The sequence below is a fragment of the Balaenoptera physalus genome (genome assembly GCF_965194825.1).
Source record: "Balaenoptera physalus genome assembly, chromosome: 10".
NCBI lineage: Eukaryota > Metazoa > Chordata > Mammalia > Artiodactyla > Balaenopteridae > Balaenoptera > Balaenoptera physalus.
In genome coordinates this window covers 111840075-111868061 of record NC_138889.1, presented here as the reverse complement: position 1 = coordinate 111868061, position 27987 = coordinate 111840075, and the positions used below count along the sequence as shown (strand labels likewise).

General features: G+C 58.2%; 1 protein-coding gene across 12 annotated transcripts in view; it reads right to left on the bottom strand.

Annotated features, from left to right (window-relative positions):
* OSBPL5 (oxysterol binding protein like 5) overlaps window positions 1–27987 on the bottom strand; it is a 68984-nt gene that overhangs the window by 7205 nt on the left and 33792 nt on the right. For 4 of the 12 annotated variants that reach the window (XM_082409652.1, XM_082409653.1, XM_082409654.1 and 1 more), the window contains exons 2-14: window positions 23773–23929; window positions 22452–22534; window positions 16191–16271; window positions 15818–15919; window positions 14500–14760; window positions 12996–13080; window positions 10859–11030; window positions 10271–10463; window positions 8091–8275; window positions 7397–7478; window positions 6700–6798; window positions 6180–6276; window positions 5097–5195 (exon numbers count right to left, since the gene is read on the bottom strand). In XM_082409652.1, the coding sequence (XP_082265778.1) occupies window positions 5097–5195; window positions 6180–6276; window positions 6700–6798; window positions 7397–7478; window positions 8091–8275; window positions 10271–10463; window positions 10859–11030; window positions 12996–13080; window positions 14500–14760; window positions 15818–15919; window positions 16191–16271; window positions 22452–22534; window positions 23773–23908 (1675 nt within the window). In that variant the 5' untranslated portion in view covers window positions 23909–23929. Of the gene's footprint in view, window positions 1–5096; window positions 5196–6179; window positions 6277–6699; window positions 6799–7396; window positions 7479–8090; window positions 8276–10270; window positions 10464–10858; window positions 11031–12995; window positions 13081–14499; window positions 14761–15817; window positions 16011–16190; window positions 16272–18224; window positions 18299–22451; window positions 22535–23772; window positions 23930–27987 lie in introns of those variants that run through there. The other 8 variants (XM_082409657.1, XM_082409656.1, XM_082409658.1 and 5 more) reach the window with 8 other exon arrangements.

Sequence of the window (27987 nt, the reverse complement as noted above, 5' to 3'; positions counted from 1 at the left end):
CGGGCCTGATTCCGCAGTGACCAGCTCCCCGCAGCGAACAGGGTCTCTGGCCCCAGGGCCTTTGCTCATGCGAGTTGCTAAGTCTGGGAGACACCCCCACCCTCTACTAGGTCACCTTCTCCAGCAGCCCCTGTTCCAGGCTCCCAGGAGCCCTACTGCCCCCGGGAGACCCTCGTCAAGGTCTGTCACTCCGCTCCGCGGTTCCTGCCCCGATGTGGGTGCCTGCATCTTCCCCGCTCACTGCTGCGCCCAGGACGGGCCCACGTGGTTTTATTTTTTTTTTAACTTAATACATATATTTTTTAATTACTGAAGGAAAGCATGAGTCTTCTATTTCTGGTCCTATGGAGGGCTTACTCTAAAAGAAAAAAAGAAATGAGGGAAGGAAGGAAGGAAGGAGAAGGAAGAAAGAAAGGCTCATTCTCACTTGAAAACACTTAGAGATGTGGGATAAAATAAGTCTTTCAAAAATTAAAAAAAAGGACTTCCCTGGTGGCGCAGTGGTTAAGAATCCACCTGCCAATGCAGGGGACACGGGTTCGAGCCCTGGTCCGGGAAGATCCCACATGCTGCGGAGCAACTAAGCCCGTGCACCACAACTACTGAGCCTGTGCTCTAGAGCCTGTGAGCCACAACTACTGAAGCCCACGCGCCTAGAGCCCTTGCTCCACAACAAGAGAAGCCACCGCAGTGAGAAGCCCGCTCACCGCAACGAAGAGTAGCCCCCGCTCGCTGCAACTAGAGAAAGCCTGCGTGCAGCAACGAACACCCAACGCAGCCAAAAATAAATAAATAACTTTATTAAAAAAAAAAAAAAAGATTTAGCACTAATTAAAAAAAAAATTTAAAAAGACAAGCTAACTGAAATCGCAGAAAGGCTGGAATCACCCCCAAATCCCCCTGTGCACAGGCTGGAAAAGCTACACGGAAGGGAGTCGGGCCTCTGAGCTGCTCTGGTGTCTCTCCAGGACACACCAACGCGGAGTCAGAGAAGCAGCTGCAGGGCCGGGTGTGCAGGGCCCGATTCTCTGCTGTGGGGGGTGGGGGAGGAGGTCTGAGAGACCCTAGAGCTGTCTATACCTTGTTGTGTAGTTTTGACTTTGGAACCAGGTACATATTTCATTTACAAAATTATTTAAAAAACGAAGTTAAAAAAGCAATTCCTAAAAATCCAAAGTGAAATGAAAGAGAAGACCAGAGTGGGCGTGATCCCAGAGGGGTATATCTGATGACCTTACAGATCCCAGAGGGATCGACTCAGGACAAGAAGGGGCACAGGCATCACAGCCCATGCTGCCTTCAGCCATCGCCCTGTTGCTGGTGGGGCTGAGTGTCATTCTGAGTGCTGTGTGTGGTGCCAGGACAAACAGCGAGCGTGGTGAGGTCACGGAAAGCGGCTTTCCGGCGTGGGGGGAGACATTTCACACGTGAGGTGAATGGGGCGTAAAAAGACCCGCTGTCTTGAATCTGGATTGGAAATGTCAGTGCGAACTCACCTGTTTTAATCTTAAAAAAAAAAAAAAAAAAGATTATATCTTCAGCTCACTGGACGAAAGCCCTAGAAACGATGATCAAACCACTCGTAGGAAGCAGACCTCGTCTCCAGACAATGGTGTCTAAATACCACTACCTACTGGGAGGAACCTGGGTCTCCCAGGAGAAATGCCCGATTCAAGGTCTAGAGCAGGAGACGTCCGGGTCTCCCGGGGTCACGGCAAAAGGAGGCAGGCCACTCGGGCTGGGTACAGAGGACACAGGGGCCAATCTGAGGGCTCCCGCTGGCCGACATGGCAAAAGGAGCAGCGGTAGAGTTCTAGCTGGAATGTTCTGTATCGACCGTGCATGTTCTGATCAAATAATACTCAAAGCAACAACGACCTCACCAAGGATCCCCTTTGGAGGAGACAGGGGCAGGGGAAGGAAAACTCATTACTATTTTGAAGAACTCTGGCATTTATCCTACAGGTACTGGCCTAGTGGGTAAGCACATGGCAGGCGAGGGCGAGTTTCTCTTTGCAGGAGGCTGCCTGCTGGCTGGATGAAGGAGCGATGGACCGTCACCAGGTTAGAGGGACCAGGAGCTGAGAATCCACGCCGCGTAAGATCACAGGCATGGAGCCAACCCGACGTCACGAACCTCACGGCAGGAAGATGGGAAGCCACCTACTGTTGTCTTGTTGGAAAAACTGTGCCTGAAAGTGATCACACCTCCAGGGACGAGGTCAGCTTCCAGTTTACAGAGAACACGTTCAACTACACCACAGACGCAGCCAGTAAATCCAGACTAGAGGAAACCCCACAAGAAAATGACCTTACTCCTTCCACAAATACAGTGCAAGGGAAAAAAAGGTGGAGGTTCACACCAAGCACAAAGCGTGACCCTTATCTGGAATCCTGTTCAAACAAGTGAATCGTAACATACGTGTGTATGTACGTATGTAAACATACATTTATTTACGACAATCAGAGAACTTTGAACACTGACTGTATGTCTGATGGTATTAGGGAAAGAGCCTTGAGTTTTGTTTGTTTTTTTAAAATTTTTGGTGTAATGATAGTCTCGCGGTTGTGGTTAAGAAGGGGAATCCTTATCTTTTAGTGACACTCTGTGAAACGCATAGATGACGTGATATCTGTGATCTACTTCAAATGAATGAGGTGGGAGGCGTGCAGGGATAAAGGAAACAAGATTGGTGCTCGCTGTGTTTTGGGTACGTTGCGAGGGGGGGGGGGGTCACCGTCCTTCCACACGTGTTTGAAGTTTTCAATTAAAAAAAAGTTGAAGAAAAAGTAATGCTCTTTTAAATGCACTGATGAACAGATAGGCATGCCAGAAAATAAGGGCAATGTTCTGGGAGAAAAAACAAACAAGAAGGAGAGGGGGAGAAGGAGGAGGGGGAGAAAGAGGAAGAGGAGCATCTGCCCTCTAAGCAGAGAGGACTTTGCTGACCTGAGCCCTTGGTGTCCAGTGGGGTGCAGGACAGAGGGGCTTGGGCCAGAGCAACAAGGAAAGTGTGTTCCGAGACATTTCCATAAAACTGGGACTCTCACATCGCTATACTCTCAGCAAAAGGAGAGTCAAGGAAACAGCTGTGGGCTTCCCTGGTGGCGTAGTGGTTGAGAGTCTGCCTGCCAATGCGGGGGACACGGGTTCGAGCCCTGGTCTGGGAAGATCCCACATGCCGCGGAGCAACTAGGCCCGTGAGCCACAACTACTGAGCCTGCGCGTCTGGAGCCTGTGCTCTGCAACAAGAGAGGCCGCGACGGTGAGAGGCCCGCGCACCGTGATGAAGAGTGGCCCCCGCTTGCCGCAGCTAGAGAAAGCCCTCGCGCAGAAGGGAAGACCTAACACAGCCATAAATAAAAAAAAAAAAAAAAAAAAAAAAAAAGAAACAGTTGTTTTGGGCAGAGCTCTAGGGGTTAAAAATATCCCCACCCCCTACATCCCGGGCCTTCAATTTGTAAGGTGAGTTTGGGACTCAAATTGAAACTTCCTGTGTGGCCCAGAAACAGCCTACTATACATGACAGCCTAGTATAGGCGAAAATCCCCAGCAGAATTAGGATCTCAAGGTCTTAATATATACAGTCATCCACTAAACAAATGTTCATCCAGAATCTCACTGTTGTGGGCAGTGGGGACACAGTGGCAAACTGGCTAGAATATTAGGATTCCTAGATAGAGAATAGAAAACAATTGCGTTTATGATGTTTACAGATCTATGAGAAGAAATTGTGAACTTGATCAAGGAACAAGATACAAGTATAAAAGAACAGGCAGGTTTGAAGTGGAATCAGGTAGAACTTCTAGGGGGAAAAAAATCCAAAACTTCAAAATTGAACTCAGTGGATGAGTTAAATATTAGGTTAATCATAGTTAAAGGTAGCTCTAAAGAACTTATCTAGAACACAAAGACATAAAAGATGTCAGATGCAGGGCACAGAATGTCTGAAGTTCTAGAAAAAAAATTGAGAAATTGGAGTGAGGCAGGATTAAAAAATAATGGCTTAAAAACTTCCACACTTGATCAAAACCATGAAATCGCTGCTTAAAAAGTTCAAACAAACAAAAGCCCTTACAAATAGAAGAAATAAAGAAATCCAGAGCTGTCAAGCCACCGAAAGGCATGGAGGAATCTTAAATGCATATTGCTTAAAGACGCAGGTTTGAAAAAGCATATTGCTTAAAGACGCAGGTTTGAAAAAGCTACATACCCTGTGATTCCAACTCTATGACATTCTGAAAAAAGCAAAACTATGGAGACAGTTAAAAGATCAGCGGTTACCAGGGGTTGAGGGGAGGGGGGGGGAGGGATGAACAGGTGAATTCATCTATTCACGTCTAACCATAAGAGAATTTTAGGGTGGTGAAACTATTCTGTGATACTGTAACGGTAGAAACATGCATTTGTCCAAATCCGTATAATTATACAACACAAAGTGTGAACCCTAATGTAAACTATGGACTTAAGTTAATAATAACGTGTCAATATCAGCTAACCAATTGTAGCAAATGTAGCATACCAATGCAAGACGTTAACAGTAGGGGATCCGTGTGTGTGTGTGTGTGTGTGTGTGTGTGTGTGTGTGTGTGTGTGTTGGGATGGGGGGGTATATGGAACTCTCTGCACTTTCTGCTGAAATTTTTGTAAACCTAAAACCACTGTAAAAAAGAAAGTCTATTAATTAAAAAATAAAAAAGAAATCCTATAACTGAATCACTTTGCTGTATACCAGAAATTAACACAGCATTGTAGTGGAAAAAAAAAAAGAAATCCAAACCTTGAACTACTACAGTGAAATTGCAGAAAACCAAAGACAAGAGAAGATCTTAAAAGCAGCTACAGAGAAAAGCAGACCATGTAACAAACAGGCCAATAGCGGATTGATCACCAACCACAGTGGAAATCAGAAGGTGGTAACAAGCTTCCAAAGAGGAGAGGAGGACAGTCTGCCTGGAATTCCATACCCAGCTAAAAAGTCATGGAAAAATGAGGGTCAAATAAGATACCTTCAAATAGACAAGAACCAGGGTGTTCTCCCGAGGGAGCTGGCCTGGGCTCTGCCCTCCAGGGTGGGGGTACCATGGCCTCTCACCTTTGCAGTGGGCGTAGGGCATGGTAAGGGTGTAATCCTCCACCCGGTTCAGGAAGGTGAGGGTGGCCTTGCCGTCCAGCAGAGCTGACAGTGAGTTCCCTGCAGAGACGGGGCAGTGGGACCAGTGAGATGAGACGGACCCTCGGGACCTGGGCCCCCACCTCCACCCCAAGTCACAGGACCTGAGATCCCTTCCAACAGGTGGAAAGAGTCCCAGGCACCTCCAGCTGTGTGACTGTGGGTGGGTCGCTTAACCTCTCTGAGCCTCAGATTCTGTAAAGGCCCCGTCCAGGTCGTACAAGTCATTCATCCTGAGGAGTTACCTAAGTTGCCATGTGTTCATGTTTATTTCACTTACTAAAAAGCAGGGATTCTTAGGGTGGAGGCTTCGAACCTTTTCAAACTAGGGCCTCTGCTCTGATTGTAAACACCAGCGGAGAGCGGGTACGGCCCGCTCAGGGCTGAGAGTCACAGCCACAGTCAGTGACGGGAGCACAGGGGTGGAAAAGGTGGGCCGAGCCTGTACGCCCTCTGCAGTCTGCTGGGCACACAGAGGCACTCAGAGCACCTGCCCACCAGTGAGAACAATACGAAGGTCGACAGGACGGAAAAATGCAGACAGACCCACGGTGCCAGGCTCTCGAGGGCTGCTGCCCGACAGAATGCCCTGTGATGATAAAACTGTTCTATCCCATGCAGCATGTAGCTACTTGCCCTGTGGCCAGAGCAACTGCGGAGCTGCCTTTTAAGGTTTATTTCATTTGAATCAATGAAAATAGCCACATGTGGCCAGGGGTGCTGAACTGGACAGCCAGCTCTAGGTGGCACCTTCATGTGGCTCTTTCTCGCAATCCTCCCAGCATCCGTGCAAACTCCACGGCTGAGGGATGAGAGGCCGGGGGGAGCGGGCTTTGGAGGGCTCTGCCTGACCCCAGGTTCTGAGCACTTTACCCCTCGTGGTCCCTGGCTAGGAGAGGCGGAGAGGGACACGAACATGGCCACCGGGGGAGGTCTTGGTGACCACCGAGTCCGGCAGGTCAGTCCTCCCCCCATTTCCTCGAGGCCCAGGGGAGCCCCCCTCACCGTAGAACCGGGACTTGGCTGTGATGCTACCACTGACGCAGAAGCCGTCCTTTCGGTTGCTGACGTGGAAGGCGGACACGGGTGGGTGGTGGGACACCTGTGGGTGGAGAGGCGGCTCCTGCGACGGCCCCAGCAGCAGGCAGGCCCGGTCCCCCACCACATCCCTCCCAGTCCCCGGAGCAGGCGTGAGGGCAGTCCCCATCTCTCATCCCCAACGTCCAGGGAAGCCAGGCCTGAGTCCTGGGGCCCCGGGGGGAGCTGGCTGCAATCCCCGCATCCCCCCAGGAAAATGGGAGGCGCTGTCCCCCGCCCTAAGGCAACACTTTCTGCTGTCACAGCCGAGGTGGTGCCTGCGCCTCCTGGGAGAATGCCCGCCGGCGGCAGTGAGGCCAGAGCTCTTCCAGTGGTCAAAGGTGGGGCCACCCAGAAACGTGCCTGGGGGTCAGACGCCCCCTGCCCACTGCGGGGCCCCGTCCGCTGCAGAGCCCAGCGGCCAGCCCAGGGTGGCCGGGGCCCTTGCCTGCTCAGCTATGTAGAAGGTGTGGCTGTGGCTCTGGGGGTGGAACCAGCAGCAGCGGAAGGTCTCCCCCAGAATGGGGTTGTAGGGCTTCTTGATCCCCTGCAGGCAGTGAACAAAGAGGCTTGTGTGAGAAGCTGGGGGTGGGGCACAGATGCCAGCTGGGACGGGGTGTGGACCGAGGGACAACGAGAGGGGCTGCCTGCTGCCCACAGCCCCGGGCACCTGCAGGGAGGAGGTCTCTAGAAGGGATGTCTAGTCTCCCACCGGCATCTGGGAACAGCGCCCCACTCCTGCTCTGGGGAGACTATGCTTCACCCTTGGTTTACACTCTGGGGGGACGGCCCACGAAGTGCCCTGTCCACTTCTTGGCTCTGAGGGGCACGTGAGACCCTAACCACATCAAGCTCTCCCCGGACCTCAGGGGAAGCCAGTGCACAGTCCACTCAAAGCCCCCTGTGGCTTCTAATGACCTTTCAGGTTAAAGCCCAAATTCTCCAGCCCTGCTATTTCAGTCACTTCCCTGGGTGGGAAGTCAGGGCTTGGTCCCCCATCTCTGAGGACCTGGGACCACTGTGGGGACGACCAGGATCCTTCAGGGTCACGCGGGGTAGGGGATGGCCTCGGACTCTGGGTGGGGTCGGGTGCCAGGGCGCAGGGCTGGGCTGTAGTTGCGCCCTCCCCGGTCGGTGCTTCTCACCTTGGGCTTCTTGTAGAAGCCGGACAGGTACCACTGCAGCACGAGCTTGATCCGGCTGTAGGCGTCCTCCTCTAGGGCAGCCCTGCGATGGGGTGGGGGAATGCCCTCACTCCAGGTCGGGGAACCTGGGCCGACCTCCGCCCTTTCCCAGCCCCCTCTCTCCTTCTGTTTCAACCTCCATCCACTTGCTGAAAACCCAGGCCCCTCCCCAGCTGCCCAGCCCCCAAAAAGGAGGAGTTTCCCACCCTCCCCCACCACTCCGGGGAATCGGGTTTTCCACAGAACTGGAAAATGTCAGGGTGGCTCCAGTGCTGGGGCAGAGAGGGCGCTGCTGGCTCGAGGCTGGCAGGATGCCGCCTCCAGGAAGCCCCCGGGATGCTCTCGCCCTCACCCAGCTCCCTCTGCGTGGGCTGCTGAGCCTGCAGCCCGCCTTCCCACCTCGGCCTTGTTCAGCTTGAGGGCGCCAATGCCAGGGCTCAGGTGCCCAGAAGGTGCTGGGCTCACCTGTGACGGTGGCCCTGACTGGACGTGGGGCTGCCCCGCCCTCCCTGTTCACCAGCTCCTCCCATGGAGGCCGGGCCCCTTGGAGGCAGAGGCTTCAGGGACAGTTTCCTGGGGACCCTGAGGACACTCTGTGGGGCAGGCAGGGGCTGAGGGAGCCTGGGGGGTCTCTGGGCACCTCCCCGTCGCTCACCGGGAGAGCAGGTCGGCGTGGTAGTAGTAGTCGGAGAGCTTGTTGAGGAAGGAGCGGGGCTCCAGGACGAAGGTGGGCAGCACCACGCGGGACAGGTCCATGCCCGGCCGCAGCTGCTTCAGCAGGACCCACATCAGACTCTTGTGCTCGTCAGACACCGTCTCTACCTGCGACGCCTCGCCCAGCTGCCGGCAGAGGGACCGCGGTCAGGCTGCAGCCAGAGCCGGGCGGGGAGCCTGGAGGGGCGGGCGGGATGGTGCGGCGACTCCGGCTAGAGGGGGCGGCCAGGCGTACCCCCTGGCCGGGCCGCCACACCCAGCGGGCCTGTCCCAGCCCCACCTGAGCCCTGCATTTGCCAGCAGGCCCGAGGGGCAGCTGCTGGCCCAGGCCGGCTCCCGTCTGCCTCTGTTCCTGGCCGACCTGGGCCCTCCCCGCGGTTGGCGCACATCCACCGTGGCTGCTGACACCTGTCTGTGGACTTTGCATGATCTGTGCCGTGGCAGCAGGTGCCACGTGCTCGAGGAGACCTCCTCCCACGCCCAGCCCATCTTGTCTTCATGGGGTGACACAGGTGCTTCAGGCCTGCACCCCCTTCAGAAGGGGGTCTTCACTTGTCCGGGATCGCACGGCTAGAGGGGGCCGCCCTGGACCCCTCCTCTCTTCCCTGAGACGTCTAACCCCCACCGAGGCTCCAAACACGTGCCACAGAGAGACTGAGCCCCGGAGCTTTGGGCTTTGCCTGGGCAGGGGGCGAGGGGGCAGGGCGACAGGGAGGCAGGGCGGGGGGTGGGGGGCTCCATCTCCCAGGCCACACCAAGCAGCAAACCCTCGGTGGGCAGAATGGTCTCAGACAGCGCCTTGCATCTGTCTAAAGACAGCTGGCTGGTGGGGCAGCTGCTCCCAGGCAGGGCTGTGCATCGGGGACCCTCCAGTCTCGGGCAGTGCCATCGAGCCGCAGTTCCCGGGCCAACGCCAAGCCCCTCTCCCCTCCCCGTGGACCACCCCCCCCCCCCCCGGTCTATGGCTCCAGGGCCTCGGGCCTGGGGTGTGGCTAGACTTGGCTGTGGATCCCCGTCCCCTGACCCCCCAGGGAGGCAGCAGAATCGGGTGCCAGCAGCCAGCCCTGCATCAGGGCCCATCACCACCCTGCTGGGCCACCTTAGGCAGTCACTCTGCCTCTCTGTGTCTGCACAGCTGTGGCGGAGGCCTAGTGGCGCTCGCTTGGACAGCTCGCCTGGGCACCGAGGGGAGGGGAAGCCCCCAGAGGCAGCGGTCACGTCTGACCCCCACGAGGCTGTGGCCCCCGGCTTTGATGTCCAGGCCAGCTTCGGGGCGCGCACAGCTGCCGCAGCTGGGAATCCCCTGCACCCCCCATCCCACCCGCACTCCCTCCAACCCTCCCCTCTGGCTTCTGCCCCTCCTCTCCACCGAAAGTGCCCTGGTGAAGGTCACCACCACCCCCGTGTCACCCTGTCTCTCCTGCTCCAGCTCCCAGCACAGCTGCCCCTGAGACCACCCCTCCCCTCCCCTCCCTGCCATGCCTCCCAGGGTTCCTCTGCGGAGCCCCATCTGTGCTCAGCCTCTGAAGGCTGGGGTGCCTGGGCCCCTGGGCCCCTTGGGCTGCCCACCCAAGCCCTATGTCCCGACGGCCCCCCGAGCCCCAGACCCTCCCGTGCAGCAGCGTCTCCCCTGCACGTCCAAGCCTGGGACACAGCCTGGTCCCACCCCCAGCCACCAGCTCTTTCTTCCCGAGCGCCCGTCTCACGGGTGGCATCGCCGTCAGGCTGGCTCCTGCCCGCCTGCCTCTGGACGCGCCCTGAACCCCTTCTCCCTTCCCCACCCCGACCCAGGTCCAGGGCGCCATCAGCTTTGTCCAGACAACGCTCCTCCTTAGCGGGTCCCCGGCTCCACCTCTGCCCCTGGACTTTCTGAAAGTCTCACCTGGACCCCGGCAGACCGCCACCTGAAACTCCCCTGTGGCCTTCCCACCACCCTCGCCAGAGCCCCGCGGCCCTCCCCAGGTCCCGGCCATCCTGGCCTTCCCGTCTCCCTGGCCCTCTGGGTGCAGCAGACCCTGCGAGCTCTCCCCGAGGGGACGGCCAGGCGTTGCCTCCACTGCTTCAGGGATGCGGGGAGCGGTGCCGGGCGGCGCCCGAGCTCCAGGCAGGGCGGGCTCTCACCTCCCCCAGCTCCTCGCGGTCCTGCACCACGTACGTGGTCCCCCTGCGCACGGGGCGCCCCGGGGCCTCCGACTGGTCACTCCCGCTCTGCGCCTTCCGCCTGTGGTCCTGGGTCTCCTTATCCGAGTCCCCAGCAGTCTCTCTCTCTGACTTGTCTGCGAAAGCGTCGTTCTCCAGGGAGGACCCGTTCAGTCTGGAAGGGGGATGGCGCCCGTGGGTTGCTGGTCACAGGTGACGCCCAGGCACGCCCACCTCTGGGCACACCCCCCAGTACCCTCCCCCGGGGCACCCCTCTCTGCTCGGCGCCTCAGCGCCATCCTTGTGTTGAAAAGCCTCAGCGATGGGCATTTGACACTATAAGCCCCAGTTCACAGGCGAACACCCTGAGGCGCCCCGGTCCACCTCGAGTGGAGGAGGCCTGCCTCCCGGCCTGGGGTTTGGGCAGCCAGACCTCGACGGCGTTTGCCCCCCATCTCCTCCCCACGTACAAGGAGACCCCGTGCGGTGGTGCCAGGGAGAGCCCGGGCCCAGGAGTCACCAGCAGGCTCCCGGGAGGGGCTGGGCCCTGCCCGCCACGCCCCTGCTCACGGGAACAGGTCCTGGTCGTGGATGGCGGCCGAGGGGGGCAGCCCGCAGAGCGAGGAGGGTGACGCGTCTGGCGAGGACCCGGGCTCCCCGTCGCGGCCCTGCTTGCATGCGCTGAGTCGCAGGAGGCTGGAGCAGCGCAGTGCCAGCTCCAGGGCGTCCAGCCAGCAGCGGCCTGTAGTGGGCGGGGGGCGGGGGCGATGAGCAGCCCCCAGCTGGGGAGGCACCCACTGCGCACTGGGGAGCCTCCTGCCCACCCCCGTCCCTCCGTTCCTCAACAAGGAGCCCCCCGCCGGACCCCCCCCCCAGCACATTGTCAGTCACCCACATTACAGACAAGGGCTAAGGCCAGGATGGGTAAGTGACCCCCTCAAGGTCATACGCGTAGCAAGCTCAGGCCACTCTGCACCCAGAGGCCCTGCGAGCTCCCACTTTTGGCGTCAGGGCGAGGGCCCTCCCTGATGGAAACTGGCCCCCACAGGTCGGGGCAGGAGGGGGCCTCTGCGCTGAGGGCTTTCCTGGCCTGGAGCACAGGGCAGGAGGGGGTGTGGCAGGCTAGGGTAGGGGCTGCTGAGCCGAGGCCGCAGAGAGGCAGCCCCTGGTGTTGGAAGAGCTCCGGGAGGAGGGGAGGGCCAGGCGGGCGGGGAGGCAGGGTGGGGTGGACAGAGCCGGCCGCCTCCAGCCCCCAGCCCTTGTCCTCAGCGCCCTGCAGCCCTTCTGGTGCGCCACCCGCGGGCTGGACCTGGGATTAAAGGACCTTGAACTCGGTTCTTTCCTTCTCCAAGCCTTTAAAGTGTGACCCTCTTGGAGACAGTGAATTTCCTTCCCTAACTCTGTGGTGCATCCCTGGGGCCTGGCGTTGGGAGGGGCGTGCTGGGGATCGCGGAGGAGGGGCTTGCAGAGATGGTGGCTCCTGGTTCTCAGGAGGACACCCGGCGTCCTGCGGGGGGGTTTCACTGCAGGCTTGGTTGGATACCAAGCTTCCAACTTTCAGCCAGGGCTGAAAGTTTATGGCGGTGGAAGGTGGGGAGCTCATGGGAGCAGAACCCGCAGGCGAGAGCTGGGAAACCCACACCTGCTGAGTGGGGCCTGGGGCCCTGACGTGCGTTTTTTGTGGTTGCCACAAGGGACTAGACATCCTAAATAGCATGCATCCTTTGAGCCCATTCCTCCTCCTCCTCCTCCAGGAAGCCCACCCTGATACCCACAGGGGCTGTGGACGCCCCTCCTCCCTGACCATGGCCCCCCACCCCATCAGGGACTCAGCTTATGCTTCAGCCCAGTTGGCCCTGTCTGCTGGTTTGCTGGTGTTCTCCCGCGCTAGATAGCAGGCTCCATGGGAGCACTAGCTGCCCAGCCCATCCCAGGACCCACGAGGGGCCTGGCACCGAGTGGGGGGCTGGGGAAATGAGGGTGGCATTCAAGCGACTCAGGACAGCCCCTTGGAGCGTGGATGCAGCATCTGGCCACCAGGGGGTGGCGTGGCACCTTAGGGACGGCCGCCTGCCCCAGACTCCCAGCCGGGAGGGCCAGAGCCCAGTGGTCAGGCCAGGCTGCCTCGGGCAGGGCCTTGCCTGCCCTGGACCGCTGGTGGGGTGGGAGTCTTACACCAGATCCCTGGGAGGCGCCGGCCCTCAGGGCTTGGCGATGGGGCGGTGGGTATGCGTGTGGGCAGCCGCGTTTACTCATGGCAGCCACTAGAGGGCGCTCCAAACACATGCGCTGATTTGGGAACCGGGCTTCGTCCCCAGCTCCAGCACTTTCACATCTGCAGTTCACCCAACCTATCTCTGCATGTGTTAAACGTGGATGGTAACAGTAGTATCTGCTGATTCAGTGGTGCCTGGCACGTGGTTGGCACCCAGTAACTGTTATCTGGTTGCTTTTAAATAAGGTCATCAGATTCACATAGCAACTGGGGAGACAGTGCTACGGTTCATCTTTTGCCCACGGGGAAGACTGACGCTCCAGAGAGGGGGCTGGTGAATGGCGGGCTTGTCCCCTGACACCAGGCTGCCTCCTTGGATGGCGGTGGAGGGGTCCGAACCGGGGCCCCATACACCCGGCCTAAATCCCGCCAAGGGGAGGGGTGCTTCAGGTGGGGTCACCATGGAGACCAGCAGGGCAGGCAGGTACTTACCGTCCGACTCGGAGGCGGCCCTGAAGATCAGGTAGCTGCTGGGGAGGGGCTGTGTGATGGAGCCCACACTCTCACCTTTGGGGCCCTGGAGAGGCAGAGACCCAGCGTCACCCGAGGGATGGGCCAGGGATGGGTGGAAACACAGGTCGTGCGGTCATGTGGACCCACAGTCAGACACGCGTGGATGCTTCCGGGGCCTCAGGACCCCTAGGTAGGGTCAGGCCCCTGGCCACGCAGACGTGGCAGGCAGCAAGAGAGGTGAACGGGCGGGGTGCTCTGTCCCTCTTCTTAGCTGGTGGTCCCACCCTTGGCTCTCCAGCTCCGAGCCCCCCACTTTAGGGTGGCCAGAATCAGCATGTGCAGATCCAGGACACCCAGTTAAATCTGAATCTCAGAAAAATTACATATATAGTATAAGTATACCCCATGAAATATTTGGGACATACTTTTTTGTTTTTTTAGATTCCATATATATGTGTTAGCATACAGTATTTGTTTTTCTCTTTCTGACTTACTTCACTCTGTATGACAGAGTCTAGGTCCATACACCTCACTACAAATAACTCAATTTCGTTTCTTTTTGGGACATACTTATCCTAAAAAAACTTTTCTAAAAAAAGATTTATTTATTATTTATTTATTTTTATTTATTTTTGGTTGTGTCGGGTCTTAGTTGTGGCACGCAGGATCTTCGCTGAGGCATGCGGGATCTTTCATTGCAGTGCACGGGCTTCTCTCTAGTTGTGGCATGCAGGTTTTCGCTTCTCTAGTTGTGGCGCACAGGCTCCAGAGCGCGTGGGCTCTCTAGTTGTGGTGCGCGGGCTTGGTTGCCCTGCGGCATGGGGGATCTTAGTTCCTCGACCAGGGATTGAACCCGCGTCCCCTGCATTGGAAGGCGGATTCTTTACCACCAGGAAAGTCCCTAAAAAAACTTGTTGTGGCACGCGGGCTTGGTTGCCCTGCAGCATGGGGGATCTTAGTTCCCCGACCAGGGATTGAACCCGCGTCCCCTGCATTGGAAGGCGGACTTTCTTTACCACCAGGAAAGTCCCTAAAAAAACTTTTTGATCTTCCTCTGAAATCCAAATTTAACTGGGCATTAAGGATTTCACTTGGCAACCTGACCTCCTTTGGTCCTGGTCTGGGCAGCCCCCAGGTTATGAGCGTGAGGTCTGGGTTCAGAGCAGCTGCCCTCCCATGGCCCCGTTCCTCAGGCTCTGGACAGGGCTCGAGGTGTGATCTCATCCCATGGGGCCCCCAGGCCCTGAGCGCCCCCAACCTCCGCACGTGTTCCACATAGAAGGCCAGTGACCACATCTGATCCCCTGGCCACTGAGTGACTTAACCCTTGGAACTGTCAGCCCATTTCTGGACTCCGTGCCGCTGGGGCCCCAGGATGAGCCTCCTCACTGCCCATCTGTGCTCTCCTCCCACACAGCCACCTGCCCCTGGGGGCTCTCTCCTTGCCTGGCCCTCCCGAGCCCCAGGGCTCGCACTGCGGTACCTTCACGGCCCAGACGGACTGGTCCAGTGGGTGGAAGAGCTTGAAGCAGAAGCCGTCCTTCTTGGAGGGCCTCTCAATGAGCTCGCAGCAGTGCAGCAGGACCGTGCCCACCCACTGGCCCACCTTGGGCGTCTTGTAGATGAGCAGCACCCCCGGCTTCAGCACGCACCACAGTTTGGTCCAACTCTTCAGGGTCCCGCGGATCTGGGGGGAGGGGCGCTGCCGTCCATGCCTGCCCGGGACCCAGGGGCATCTGGACGGCTGGGGGAGGGGCAGATACACAGGGCTTTGGGCTCCGGGCAGAGTTCTCTTTAGTGTTTAACAGGAACTCTGAATGATGGTGAATCCAAAGGAAGATGCTGTAGCCAGATTTACTGGTGAAGTTCACGGAGCTCAAGTTCAAGGCCCTGCCAGGGCCCTGGGGGGAACTGGCAATCGGACATGACTGTTGCAACTGTCAGCTTTGTGATTTTGAAACCTGTGATCATCTCTTTTCTCATCCTAAATATTCACTTTTGTACTTAATTTTTTATTCATAATTTTGTGGAGCAGAAAAAAGGAGCCACGTGGGCCCAGGGCTCTGTAGACGCCCAGGCTCCCTGGTCCCCTTGTCTCCTCTGCCCCTCGCGGCAGCCCCGGGATTCGGCAGCTCTACCCCCTCTGTACGGAGGGGGAAACCGAAGCTTGGGAGCGAGGGAATCTCCCGCTGCCTCAGTGAGGTCTGAACACAGACCTCTGACCCCAACCCCGGTCCTTCCTCCCAAAGCCCGAGTTTCACCTCCCTCCTGTATCCCAGCAGGGGGCTCTATGGGCACTCTGGGACCCCCGCCAGCAGGTCAGGGCCCCCCACCTTAATTAGAAATAGGGTCTCTGCAGATGTGACCGAGTGAAGATGAGGCTGCATTGGAGCGGGGTGGGCCCTGGTCCAGTGACTGTGTCCTTATAAGAGGAGAAGAGGACACAGACACAGGAGAAGGCCAGGTGACCACAGAGGCAGAGGCTGGAGGGACGCGGCCACAAGACCAGGGATGCCTGGGGCCCTCAAGCTGGGAGAGGCAGGAAGAACCCCCCTTTAGAGCCTTGGGAAGGAGCCTGGCCCTGCCAGGACCTTGGTTTTGGACTTTGGCCTCTGGACCTGGGAATCATCTTTGGTCGTTGTAAGCCACCAGCTTGTGGTCATTCGTCAGGGCAGCCCCAGGACACAATCTGCAGCAGCCAGCATGCCTAACCGTGTCCCGAGTGGCCGGCGACCCTGCGCTGTCCCTGGGGGAGGCCTCCCGAGGGAGCCTGGCCAACGCTGGGAAACACACATGCTCACCTTCAGGCTGTCGGCCATGACGACTACGCTGGGGTCTGTGAGGGCGCTGAGCAGCTGCTTGGTGGCGCGCTTCTTCTCCTGGCGGTAGCTCTCCTTCTGTGCCTGGGCCCAGGGCACCCGCGGGTGGGTCAGGGGAGAAGGCCCTGGGCTGGCCCTCCCCGGGGGGCCTTCTACTCGTGAGGGCCTCCACCGTCTAGCCGGGGGACGAAGAGGGGGGCAGGGAGAGGACAGGTAGAGGGGGTGTGGAGGTGGCCAGGGCGCAGTCTGTCCCCCTCCCTTTGGCAGGCTGGGGTGGAGGTGTGGCCTCACTGGCTGGGGTGCCCATTCATCCAACAAACGACACACCGTGCCCCCTCCCCAGGCCTGGGCCTACCTTGAGAGCTTCCTTCTTGGTGACCTTGGCTGTTGGGGACACACATTCCCTGTCGGACCCATTGCACAGCCTGTATTCCGCCTGCAAGAGAGACTCAAGTTGTTGGAGGAGGGGAGAAGAGGACAGGTGTGCGGTGGTGAGGGGGTGATGGGGTGGTGCCGGGGCGCAGGAAGCAGGAGGTGGGAGAAAGGCGTCCCTCCCCCTCCCTGCCCCGGGGGGATGAACAGGCCTCACGAGGTGAGCACGTGAACACGAGCTGGGGTGGGTCACCGGGGGCGTGTCTGCGGCGGACCCCTTCCCTGGGGGCCTGCACTGGGCACATGGCAATGACCCTTCCCGTGGGGCCCAGGAGGCGTCCATCTTAGCCACCACCTGGCGCCCCGCCTCCGGTCAGGGAGGGCGCACGTGTGCGGTGGGGACCCCCATCCCTAGTGCCCTGACAGCAGCCGCTGGGTGGGGCAATGCCCAGGCCCTCTCCCGAGCCCCCCGGTGGTTGCAGGGAGGAGGCGCAGCCGGCCAGGCCCACCGGGCAGCTGCATCCAGGGATCTGGGAGCGGATGGGGCCTCGGTCCTTTAACAGACAGGGAAACTGAGGCCGGGGTCGGGGAGTGGGGAGAAAAAGCCAGGACTAAAGGCTACGGGCCTGCTTCTGTGGAGCCTGTGAGCCCAGAATGGGGCTTACTTTTTTTTTGGCCATGCTGCGTGGCTTGTGGGATCTTAGTTCCCGGACCAGGGATTGAACCCACGCCCCCTGCAGTGGAAGCCCAGAGTCCTAACCACAGGACCGCCAGGGAAGTCCCGGGTTTTACATTTTTAAGGGGATGGGAAAAAAAAAAAAATCAACGCGAGATGTGAAAATGATGAAATTCAGATTTCCTCATCCACCAATCCGGTTATCGTGGCACCGGACACGCCCACTGTTGGCGTGCTGTCGTGGCTGCACTGGCTCTAACGGCCGCGGCAAGTTCTTGCGACAGAGCTCGTGTGGCCGCCGAGCCTAAAACGTTCCCTTTCTGGTCCTGTGCAGAAATCTGCCTGCCCTGCTCGTCCTCCGGGCTGAGTGCCTCCACCCCGCGCCTCCAGGCAAGGGAGGGAGGCCCGCAGGACCAGAGGCCAACGGCCCTCGGCTCCCTCCCTGCGCGAGGTGAGCAGTCTCGGCAACGCTCTTGACCACTCCGCCATCGCCAGGTCCTCTCAGGTCTTTACTGCCTTTGCTCACCTACCTCTCACGACCACCCAGGAGGCGGGCCCAGTTACTACCCCATCCGATGGATGAGGAAACTGAGGCACAGAGAGGTGCAGTGACCCCTGAGGCTGCAGAGCCAGGGGCAGGGCTGCGGCCGGAACTGTCCCGGGGACCGGCTGTCCCCACGGCACTACGTGCCAGGCATGGCCTCGGGTGCTGGGGTTAGAACAGAGGGACAGGCCACCCCCAGGGAACAGGGGGGTGAGAGAGGGGGTTCGAGAGCATGTGTGTGCACGGGAACCACCGCAGCTTCAGTCGTTCTTGAGACCCACGCCCTGCAGGTGAGGGGGCTGTGGCACAGAGAGGCTCAGGACCTGCCAGAGGTCACACAGCTTGCGAGGGGCCGAGCTGGGGCTGAACTCGGGCAGTCTCACTCTGAGTGCACTCTCTGAGACAAGTGAGGACATTCGGGATCCCAGGAAGACAGGGACATGGGGCGAGGCGCCTGGGGGACTCTGCTCTAGAAGCAGCCTCTGAGTTGAAGCGGGAGTGGTGAGAAGGAGCCCGGGTGACAGGCCTCTGGGGCTGGGCTGACCCCCCAGCGCCCGGGCAGCTGGGATTCTTGCGCCTGGTGCCCCCAGCTTCCTTAGCACATGCTGTTCCCCCCGCCTGAATGCTCTTCCCTGTTGCTGAGCCACCCCTGCTCCTTCCTCAGGCCCCGCTGAGCTGCTTCCCCGGGAGGAAGACGGCTCTGCCCACCCTGCTGGCTTCAGACCCTGATGACACCAGCCACCCCTGGCCGGCTGAGCCTCTCCTGCAATTACAGCCACACAGACGTTTCTGCTTACTGTCGAGAGCTCCACTGGGCTTGATTTCATCCCAGCATCCCCTTGGCACCAGCAGTTGGGAGCTCGGTGAGCATCTTGGATGAATGGATGAATGAATGAATGAATGAATAAACCCTCTGCCAATTCCCTGCCGCCCAGCTTTCCACCAGATGCGGCTGAAAGGAGCTTGTTTGGGGCAACAGAGGAAGAGAGAGGTGCAATTGGGGACGGTGGGGCTGGGGGGTGGTCGGGATGGAGTGCCTGTGCCCTGCGACCCTCTGCTCCTGGGGCCCCCCAGGCCCACTGGGCCGGGTCACTGTGGCCCCTGCCTAGCGCTGCAGACACTGCCCCTACGCCTGCATCCTAGAGCCATGCTGGGGACCTCGCCCAGGCCCACCAGCCCCTCCTGCTCGTTCCCAAGGGCCACTGAACCTCAAGGCACAGCGGGCGATAACGCAGCACCCCCAGCAGTGAGGCACGCTGCTCAGAACCATGAACGCGGGAGTCTGACCAAAAACGTAAAAATTCCTTTAAAAAAGTGATTTAGAACGACCTACAGAATGGGAGAAAGCTTTTGCAATCATATAGCTAACAAGGCTCTAGTATCCAGAATATAGAAAGAACTCTTACAACTCAGCAACTAAAAGGCAACAACAGCCTGATTCAAAGACGGGCAAAGGACTTGGAAAGACGTTTCTCCAGAGAAGACTTACAAAAGGTCAATAAGAAAGTGAAGAGATGCACATCACCATCAGGCATCGGGGAAATGCAAATCAAAACCACACTGAGACATCACTTCACACCTACTGCGTTTAAAAAAGAACAGAAACAAGTGTTGTTGAGGATGTGAGAAACGGGAACCCTTACTCTGCCAGTGGGGCTGTAAAGTAAAACAGGCAGCCACTGTGGAAAACAGTTCGGCACTTCCCCCAAAAGTCAACTACAGAATTTTCTAGAATTCCATCTTGCCACAGAGTTACCATGATGGCCCAGCAATTCCACTCTGAGATATAAACCCAAAGAACTGAAAACAGGGACTCAGATACTTGTACACGCATGTTCGTAGCAGCTCTGTTCCCAACAGCGGAAAAGTGGAAACGGCCCAAATGTCCCCCCACTGATGAGTGGACAAGCCGACTGTGGTCCATCCATCCAGGGACACTGACACCTGCCACAGCCTGGGTGGGGCTCAGGGAGAGAAGCCCGGCACAAAACCCCACACATCGCATGGCTCCGTTTATATGAAATGTCCAGAATAGGCAAATCCGTAGAGAGGTAAAGCAGAGTGCTGGCTGCAGGTGATGGCTGCACAATATTGTGAATGCACTAAATGTCACTGAATTGTTCATCAAAAATGGTTAATTTTGTGCTATTTGAATTTTATCTCATGGAAAAACTATATAATATATATACACATATGTGTGAGTATATACATAAAGAACTGCTTGTATATTACATATCTGATATGTTACTATACACTACATGATATTATACTGTATCATGCTATATTATATTGTATATGATATCTAATATTAATATATTAAATACTTTATATTTATCTCATATATATTAGAGTTTGTATCTTTCCCCAAGCTGTGCCTTTTAGAACAGTCTCAAGTCGCTCTTAAGAATCTGGGGGGTGGGTTTCCCTGGTGGCGCAGTGGTTAAGAATCCGCCTGCCAGTGCAGGGGACACAGGTTCGAGTCCTGGTCCAGGAGGATCCCTCATGCCACGGAGCAAGTAAGCCTGTGTGCCACAACTACTGAGCCTGCACTCTAGAGCCCGAGAGCCACAACAACTGAGCTTGCGTGCCACAACTACTGAAGCCCGTGCACCTAGAGCCCGTGCTCCACAACAAGAGAAGCCACCGCAATGAGAAGCCCGTGCACCACAACGAAGAGGAGCCCCTGCTCACCGCAACTAGAGAAAGCCCGCGCGCAGCAACAAAGACCCAACGCAGCCAAAAATAAATAAATAAATACATTTAAAAAAATTGTTAAAAAAAAAAGAACCTGGGGGTGTCCAGAGCTGTCCTTTCTTTCCTCCCTCAGCCTCTGACGTGTTCTAGACTTTACTTGTTTTGTCTGGTGCCTGTCTTCCCTCTAGAACATAAGCTCCAGGAGAGAGGGACTTTGTTTTATCCAACGACTCCATCCCCAGCACCTACAGCGGTGTGGGCCTTGCCCAGAGAGGATGCCCAGACATCATTTCTGAATGGGTGAAATCTGAAATTTGAACTGAGTGTTCCTGACAACAATTTGCTATGGTTTTATTGGGTTTAATGTTTTATTGGGTTGTAGAAGGAAGAACCATGTTTTCATGAAATAAATCTGTGTCTCAGAAAAATAAATGTGTCCGTAGACAGATGACTGGATAAACAAAGTATGGTCCAGCCACACAATGGAATATTATTCAGCCTTAAAAAGGAAGAAAATTCCGACCCAGCTACAACCTGGATGAACATGAGGACATTATAGTAAGTGAAATAAGCCAGACACAAAAGGACAAATACTGTGTGATTCCACTCATGGGAGGTCCCTAGAGTCACCACATTGATAGAGACAGAAAGTAGGACGGCGGGGGCCCGGAGCTGGGGGAGGGGTGGGAAGCGAGTGTTTAATAGGGACAGAGTGTCAGTTTTATAAGATGAAAAAGTTCTCTGGATGGATGGTGGTGATGGTGACATAATAATGTGAATGTACTTAAACTGTAGACTTAAAAATGGTTAGGATGGTAAATTTTGTTCTGTGTATTTTACCGTAAAACAAAATTTTTAATTAAAAAAATTCCACACACACAAATGCAGGCGCTCCAACTGCTCTCCCAGCAGCCGGCAGCCCTGGGGACTGAGGCGGGGAAACGCTGGTTGAGGGGGGACCCATGAAAGGTCTGGTTTCTTCCTCGCCGGAAGCAGACACAGGAAGACCGTGAGGACCGCCACACACCTCTTGTTTGACAGAGGAGGGCATGGGGTCCCCGAGGAGCGAGGCAGTTGTCACTCTGGGTCTCGCGGGGCAGCCAGCGTGGGGAGAACTGGCCTCTATGTGCCCCCAGCCCCCCAGCCGCACCGCCAGAACCGGGGCCTCCAATCCGGGGGGCCGTGGCTCCCCTGGCCTGAGGCCCTCGGGGGAAGGAAGGGCGTGTCTACAACCGGGCACCTGTACCTGGGGCCCCACACCCTCCCTGGACCAGAGCTTCTGCCTGGAGGTGCACGGCTGGGCCCCAGCTGAGAGGCGCTGGGCTGGGAAGCACGTGGGATGTGTGTGTGTGTGTGTGTGTGTATCTGTGTGTGTATATCTGTGCGTATATGTGTGCATCTGTGTGTATGTGTATCTGTGTATGTGTATATGTGTGTGCATCTGTGTGTATGTGCATCTCTGTGTATGTGTGTTATGTGTGTGTACATGTGTGTGTGCATCTGTGTGTGCATGTATGTTGTGCATCTGTGTGTGTGCATGTGTGTATCTGTGTATCTGTATGTGCATTTGTGTGTGTACAGCTGTGTGTATCTGTGTGTGTATATCTCTGTGTGTGTCTGTATGTGCACTTGTGTGTGTGTGTACATCTGTATGTATATCTGTGTGTGTGTCTGTGCATTTGTGTATCTGTGTGTGTATGTGTATCTGTGTGTATATGTATATCTGTGTGTCTGTATGTGCATTTGTGTGTACATCTGTGTGTATCTGTATGTGCATTTGTGTGTGTGTATCTATGTGTGTATGTGTATCTGTGTGTGTATGTGTATCTGTGTGTGTCTGTATGTGCATTTGTGTGTATCTGTGTGTGTATGTGTATCTATGTGTGTGTCTGTATGTGCATTTGTGTGTGTATCTGTGTGTGCGCGTGCCCTTTCCCCGAACTCAGCGCTGCCCTGGAGAGGGCGCACGGGTGGAGGGCACAGCACAGACAAAGGCAGAGGGCGGATGCGCTCATACTGGGTGGGTTCCCTATGACAGAAGAGCCCGGGGCCTCCTTTTACCATGATTTTCTGTCCCTGAGGCCCCCTGGCAGCCCCAGCCTTCTCCGGGCCCTGCATCCCCGACCTGTGTTACTCAAGAAGGCGGCTTTGATAAACAACTCACAAGCTCTGTGACTCCGTCCCCGGCCCCAGCAGCCTCCCTGATTCAGAGCCAAGGGCTGGGAATGCTGGGTTCGGCCGGCGGCCCTGCTGCCCCCTCCCTCCAGCCACTTCCCATCGTCCCCAGGGCAGGCTCCCTGCCTCGGGTCCTCCCCCAGCCGGGCTCCTACCGGTGGCACCTTCGTGGCAGAGCCTGGGGTCGGCGGCCCTTCATCCCTGGGCGGCGATGGGCTGTTGGGCTGCATGTCCTTCCCTGCAAGAGAGTGGCCGGCATGAGGACCGGGGCACGCTGCCGGGCAGCCCCTCCGCCGCTGCCCAGTGTGTGGCAGGCGAGGCACGGGCACCGGGCACGGCTGGCCTGGGTGGGGCAGGAAGCCAGCCCAGGCGGTGGCTGCGGGACCAGAGAGCTAATCAACACCAGCCAGCGTCATGAGGGGGTGTCACCGCTGGGAGGAGCCCGGGTGCCCTGGGTGCTGGTGTGGCACGTCCTCTGGGGTCTGTAAGACAGGCCCCCTGTTTTCAGTTCAGGGTACCCAGACCTCGCCTGGCTTCCCCCCACGCCCCAAATCCGCTGGCTGGAATTCCATTGCTCCCCAGTGCTGGGCTCTCGGAGGGAGGTGGCCGGACACTGTCCCCGCGCCCCTCCCGGCAGGCTTCCTCTCCAGCTTGCTTGAGGGGAGGGAGGGGGGCGTGAGGGGTCTGGATTCGACCCTGGGGGGAGCGGCTGCCCATGCCTGGCTCCGGTTTTTTTTTTTTTTAAACATCGTTATTGGAGTATAATTGCTTTACAATGGTGTATTAATTTCTGCTGTATCACAAAGTAAATCAGCTATACATATACATACATCCCCTATCTCCTCCCTCTTGCGTCTCCCTCCCACCCTCCCTATCCCACCCCTCTAGATGCTCCCTTTGCTATGCGGCTGCTTCCCACTAACTATCTATTTTACACTTGGTAGTGTATTTATGTCCATGCCACTCTCTCAATTCGTCCCAGCTTCCCCTTCCCCCTCCCCGTGTCCTCAAGTCCATTCTTTACGTCTGCATCTTTATTCCTGTCCTGCCCCTAGGTTTTTCAGAACCTTTTTCTTTTTTTTAGATTCCATATAGCTCCGTTTGCTTTGAAGCAGGTTTCTAAAGCTCAGGTTCACGGGCAGGAAGAAGACGGTGATGGTCTCAGAGGAGGCCTGAGGCCGCCCGACGGCCACTCCCGCCCGCTCCCTGTGGCTGGTGGTTTATTGCCAGGTCCCTGCAGGAAGTGGAGGAGCAACGACTAGGGGCGAACCATCCTGACCTGGAGGCACCAGGGGCTGGGGTGTGAGCACAGCAAGGCCGACGCCCGCCCTCCCCAACCGGGACAGCACAGAGAGGGAAAGGGACCTGCCCGAGGCCACACAGCTGGGCCTCGAAGCTGAGGAGGGCCCAGGCTCGGCAGCTGTCCCCGCCCGTGGCCCACGTGCCAGGTGACCGGGTTCCCGTGTGGACGCTGACCTGGACCCAGAGGGTCGAGCTCATTCTCTCCACCCAAGAGCAGGGTGCGGCCGAGTTTCCGGGGGTCGACTTTCTGAGGGGTGGAGGAGGGCGGGCACAGGGAGAAGCGTCGTCGCAGGAAGGCCTCCTCCTTCATGGCGTGGGCGCTGGGGGGCTTCTGGAAGGAAGGAGGGGAGAGCACTGGTCACGCCTCACGCCGAGGCCGGGGCAGCCTGGGGCCTGGAGGTGGGCATCCGGCACCCGCCCCGGCGAGGGGACCAGAGACACGCCGGAGAGTCAGGGCCGAGTGGCCGGGGCCACCGTGTCTTACAGTCAGGTCCCCACTCAGGGGACGTCTCAGAAATGGGACGAGGGCCCGAGGGGCCTGAAGGTCACCCAGGGAAGGCTGCACGGCCAAGCTCAGGCTTTCCAGGGCCCATGTCAGAAGCCAGGCCCGGACCAGCCCCGCTGGAAGTTTGGCTGTCACAGGTGTGGCAGGACCCCCTGCCCCCCCGGCCCGGCACTAAGTCGGCTCTGTAGGACCTTGGACATGGTGAAATGGAGCTGAGGTGGGCCCCTGACCCATGCCGGGCCACCACACCTCCCCCCCTAGGGGATGGAGCTCTGTGCACGCGGGGGAGGGGACCAAGAGCTGCCCAGAGAGGGGGACACAGGCAGGCCAGACAGGCGGCCACAGAGCTCTCGGGGGAGCTGGCAGGAGGCTGGGGCCGTTCCTGAACCTGGCCTGCCCATCCCGCCTAAGGACGCCTCGAGACCCCGCCTCCTGCCCTCCCCTGCTTCAGCTCCTCGGCTGGGTTTCTGATACCTGCACCCAAAGCACCTTAACTCGGAGAGGAAGTGCAGGTGTGCTTATGGTGAGGTGCACCCGAGTCCACGCTCCGCCCAAGACATCACCTTCCTGCTTCACAGCACTGCCCAAACCAGCGTCCGCTCCCAACAGAAGCAGCAGCCCGGGGGGAGCCCGACGGCCAGTCCTTCAGGTGCCTGCCGTGCCCTCCCAAGCCCTGCCACTGCCCCGGTCTGCCCAGATCAGGAAAGAGGCAGCTCCCTCTCTCTCCTGCCCCCTTGCAGCCCCACCCCGAGTGGGGCCGGGGCAAGCAGCTCCCAGTGGACCGTACTGCGCCACCGACGTCAGCCCATTTTATGGATGAGAAAATCATGGCTCCAAGAGTTGATGGCCTAGCCTTGTGGTCACGGCCTGGCAGACGTTGGCAGAGCAGGAACTCCGGCTCTGAATCCTGGGCTCTTTCCACTGCCTGAGGACGTGCTGCATAAAGGCCCAGTGACCGATTTCTCCAGGCCCAGGGGTGCCTCCTGCCGCCTCCCGGGTGGGCCGGTGGCCTCCTGCCAAGCCCAGGACAAAGTCCCCGCTTTCTCCCCTGGCCCTGGGCCTTCCTGGGCGGGGCAGCAGACACACAGAGCCTTTCCTGTTGTGACAGGTGGGCGAGTGGATCCGGGCGGGGCTTCAGGAGTGGGCAGGGTGGCCCAGGGTTCTGTCGGCAGCCCCAGGAACTCCTCTGTGCTCCCTGCCCAGGGGTCAGAGTAGGGGGGCTCCGAGGCTGCAGTGGGCCCAGGGGCCCCTCCCTTTCTAATCACTACCGTGTCACCCGGCTAAGCTTGTTACCTCTACCATTTCACAGATGGGGAAACTGGTTTCAGAGAGGTTGGGAGTTTTGGCCCCAGGTCGCACAGCTATTAATTGGCGACGGCTGCGCTTGAGTCAAGTAGGCTGATTCTCAATCCTGGCCCGGGTCCCCCCTCTCACCAGTTCAGCTTAGCTTCTAGCAAACCCACTGCGGGGGAGGAGGGGGCGGGCGTCTGGAAGCCCAGGCCCTGCTTGCAGAGTCCCTGTGGTCACTCACTGACTCCCCAGGTGTGTCTCAGGCCAGGGAGCCAGCACCTGAGAGGAGGTCCGCCGCCTTCTTACTCATGTAGCTGAGATCTTCCAAGCACCCGGCTGGCAGCCAAGGTGAGTCAGACCTGCTCCTGCCCTGGGGGCCCCAGGACGGGTGATGAGGAATGACACAGGTAGGCCTCCCTCACCTGGAGCTGCATGTCTCTTAGGGGTTGAGTCTTGCAAACTTGGGGCACGGAGAGGGGCTCCTGCCCACACATCTCAGCTCTCCCATCTGGCCATGTGCCCCGGCTCTACCAGGGCAGGGTGGGGAGGGCACAGAGGTCACTGGCTGCCTTTATTCTCCCCCAGCACAGCTAACAACCAGTGACCAGTGGGACTCATTAGTCTGTGAGCCCCACCATCTGCTCATATATACCATCCTCCCTTCCACCTTCCCTCCCTCCTTTCCATCCATCCATCCATCCATCCATCCACCCATCTTCCCACCTGCCTATCTGTCCATCCATCTAACCTCCTAGCCATCCATCCATCCACCCGAACATCCAATCATTTAACCATCCATCCATTGATCGATCGATCGATCCATCCATCCATCAAAACTCTCCTCCCTCCCTCCTCCATAAATCTCTCTTGTCAGCAGAGCAGCCTGATTTCCCGTCCCCCCTTCCTTCCTATTTGCCCAATAATCAGACACATCAGAGGTGACATCCAAATGGCTGAAGAGCTGGTCCAGAACAGACACCCACCAATCCGAGTGCAGTGCCGGCGTGCACCCGTGGATACCCCCTCTGTGTCCTGACACCCCAGACCAGGCGCGGGCCCCCAAAGGCCCCCCTCTGACTCACTCGGACAGCGAGGTGGCCCCTCTCCTTCGGCAAGGCCTCAGGGTGTACACGCAGCCCCTCAGTCTTCCCAATGCCCACCCCTGGCTGCTGTCTGTGATCTCATTTGGGGTCAAGGAGGGGGAGATGCTGCTTCGTTCATTTCAGAGCTAAATCCAGGGCCCCTCTCGCCAGAGGCTCCTCACTGCATTTAGAGCACAGTCCGGCCTCTGTCTCCGTGTCCCTGTTTTCCAGGCCATCCAGGACCCCTGCCCGCTCCTCCCACCTCATTCCCTGCCTGGCTCTGTCACCCACTTGCCCCAGACACACTGGCCCCCGTTATGTTCCTTGAACATGTTGAGCCCGTGCCCACTGGGGCCTCTGCTCTGACGTTCCCCCCCGAACGCCTTCGCCCACATCTCCGTCCGTCCGTGTGGCTGGGTCCTTCTCAAATTCCACTCTCTGCTCAAATGTCACTTCCCAGAAGGTTGCCACCCCTCTGTCTCACACAATGCCACATCCCCGTGGAACAGTCCAAGTTGCTGGAGTGTCGCTCCTGCATTCCTTCTTCTGTGTCAACTTTCTTCCACCCCAGGATGCAAGTTCCAGGAAAGGGGACAGCACTGTCCCTCCTGTTTGCTGCGTCTCCCCAGGGCCGGGAGCAGGGACTTGCAGCGGGCGTGAGCGCCACTCCGCTCCGGGGCTTGGGGACCCCAGAGCCCGGGGTGAATGAAGGCAGCAGAGCAAACGCCCCTGGGCTTCGTTCCTCCTTCTCCGCGGGTTAGGGGAGGAACCTCTGGCCAGCGTCAGCTTGGGGGCCGATTTCCACGGTAACCCTGGTGAGGGTTCCTGTCCCAGGCCTCCTGCCACGCCTGGTGCAGCCGAGGACTGAGGCCCTGCCCTCCAGGCACCGGCAGGAGGCAGGAGGAACCCGGCACCTGGCGGGTCTGCGGACCCTTGGAGGCTCCAAGCCGGGAGGACCGCCAACCTGATGCTGGGCTGACCATGCCCTTGGCTGCTGCTCTGCACCCCGCAGGGAAAGCCGAAGGCTCGTAGCCCAGGGAGCACAGACCCGTGAGGATGGGAGCCAGTCCGTGAGGATGGAGGGAGGATGGAGGGAGGGAAAGAAGAACAGGTGGATGAGGAAATAGACTCCCAGGCTGAGCCAGCAACCAGGGACCGCACCCACGGCGGGCAGCTCTCTCCCTCTGTCCCGGCCTGGGCTCCAGCTGCCCAAGGGCTCAGGGCACGCTCTCTCTGGGCCCAGCCCTGGGCCCTTGGAGCCTGGGTTCTGCCCGCCTGAGCCGTCTCGGGCCGCCATGTGCCTTGCTCTCACTGGCCTCCCCAACCTCTGACGGCTGGCCTGTGCCCCGACCACAGTAACACCCCTCCGTTACCCTTGGTTACTGGGGTGATGCTCGTCTGTACACAGCTCGCCCTCAGTCTACAGTTGCCCAAATTCCTCCCCCGCTGCCATAAACGAGGCTGATTTGACATTTGGCTGTGGCTTCACTTGGTCCTTATTATCATGAAGTC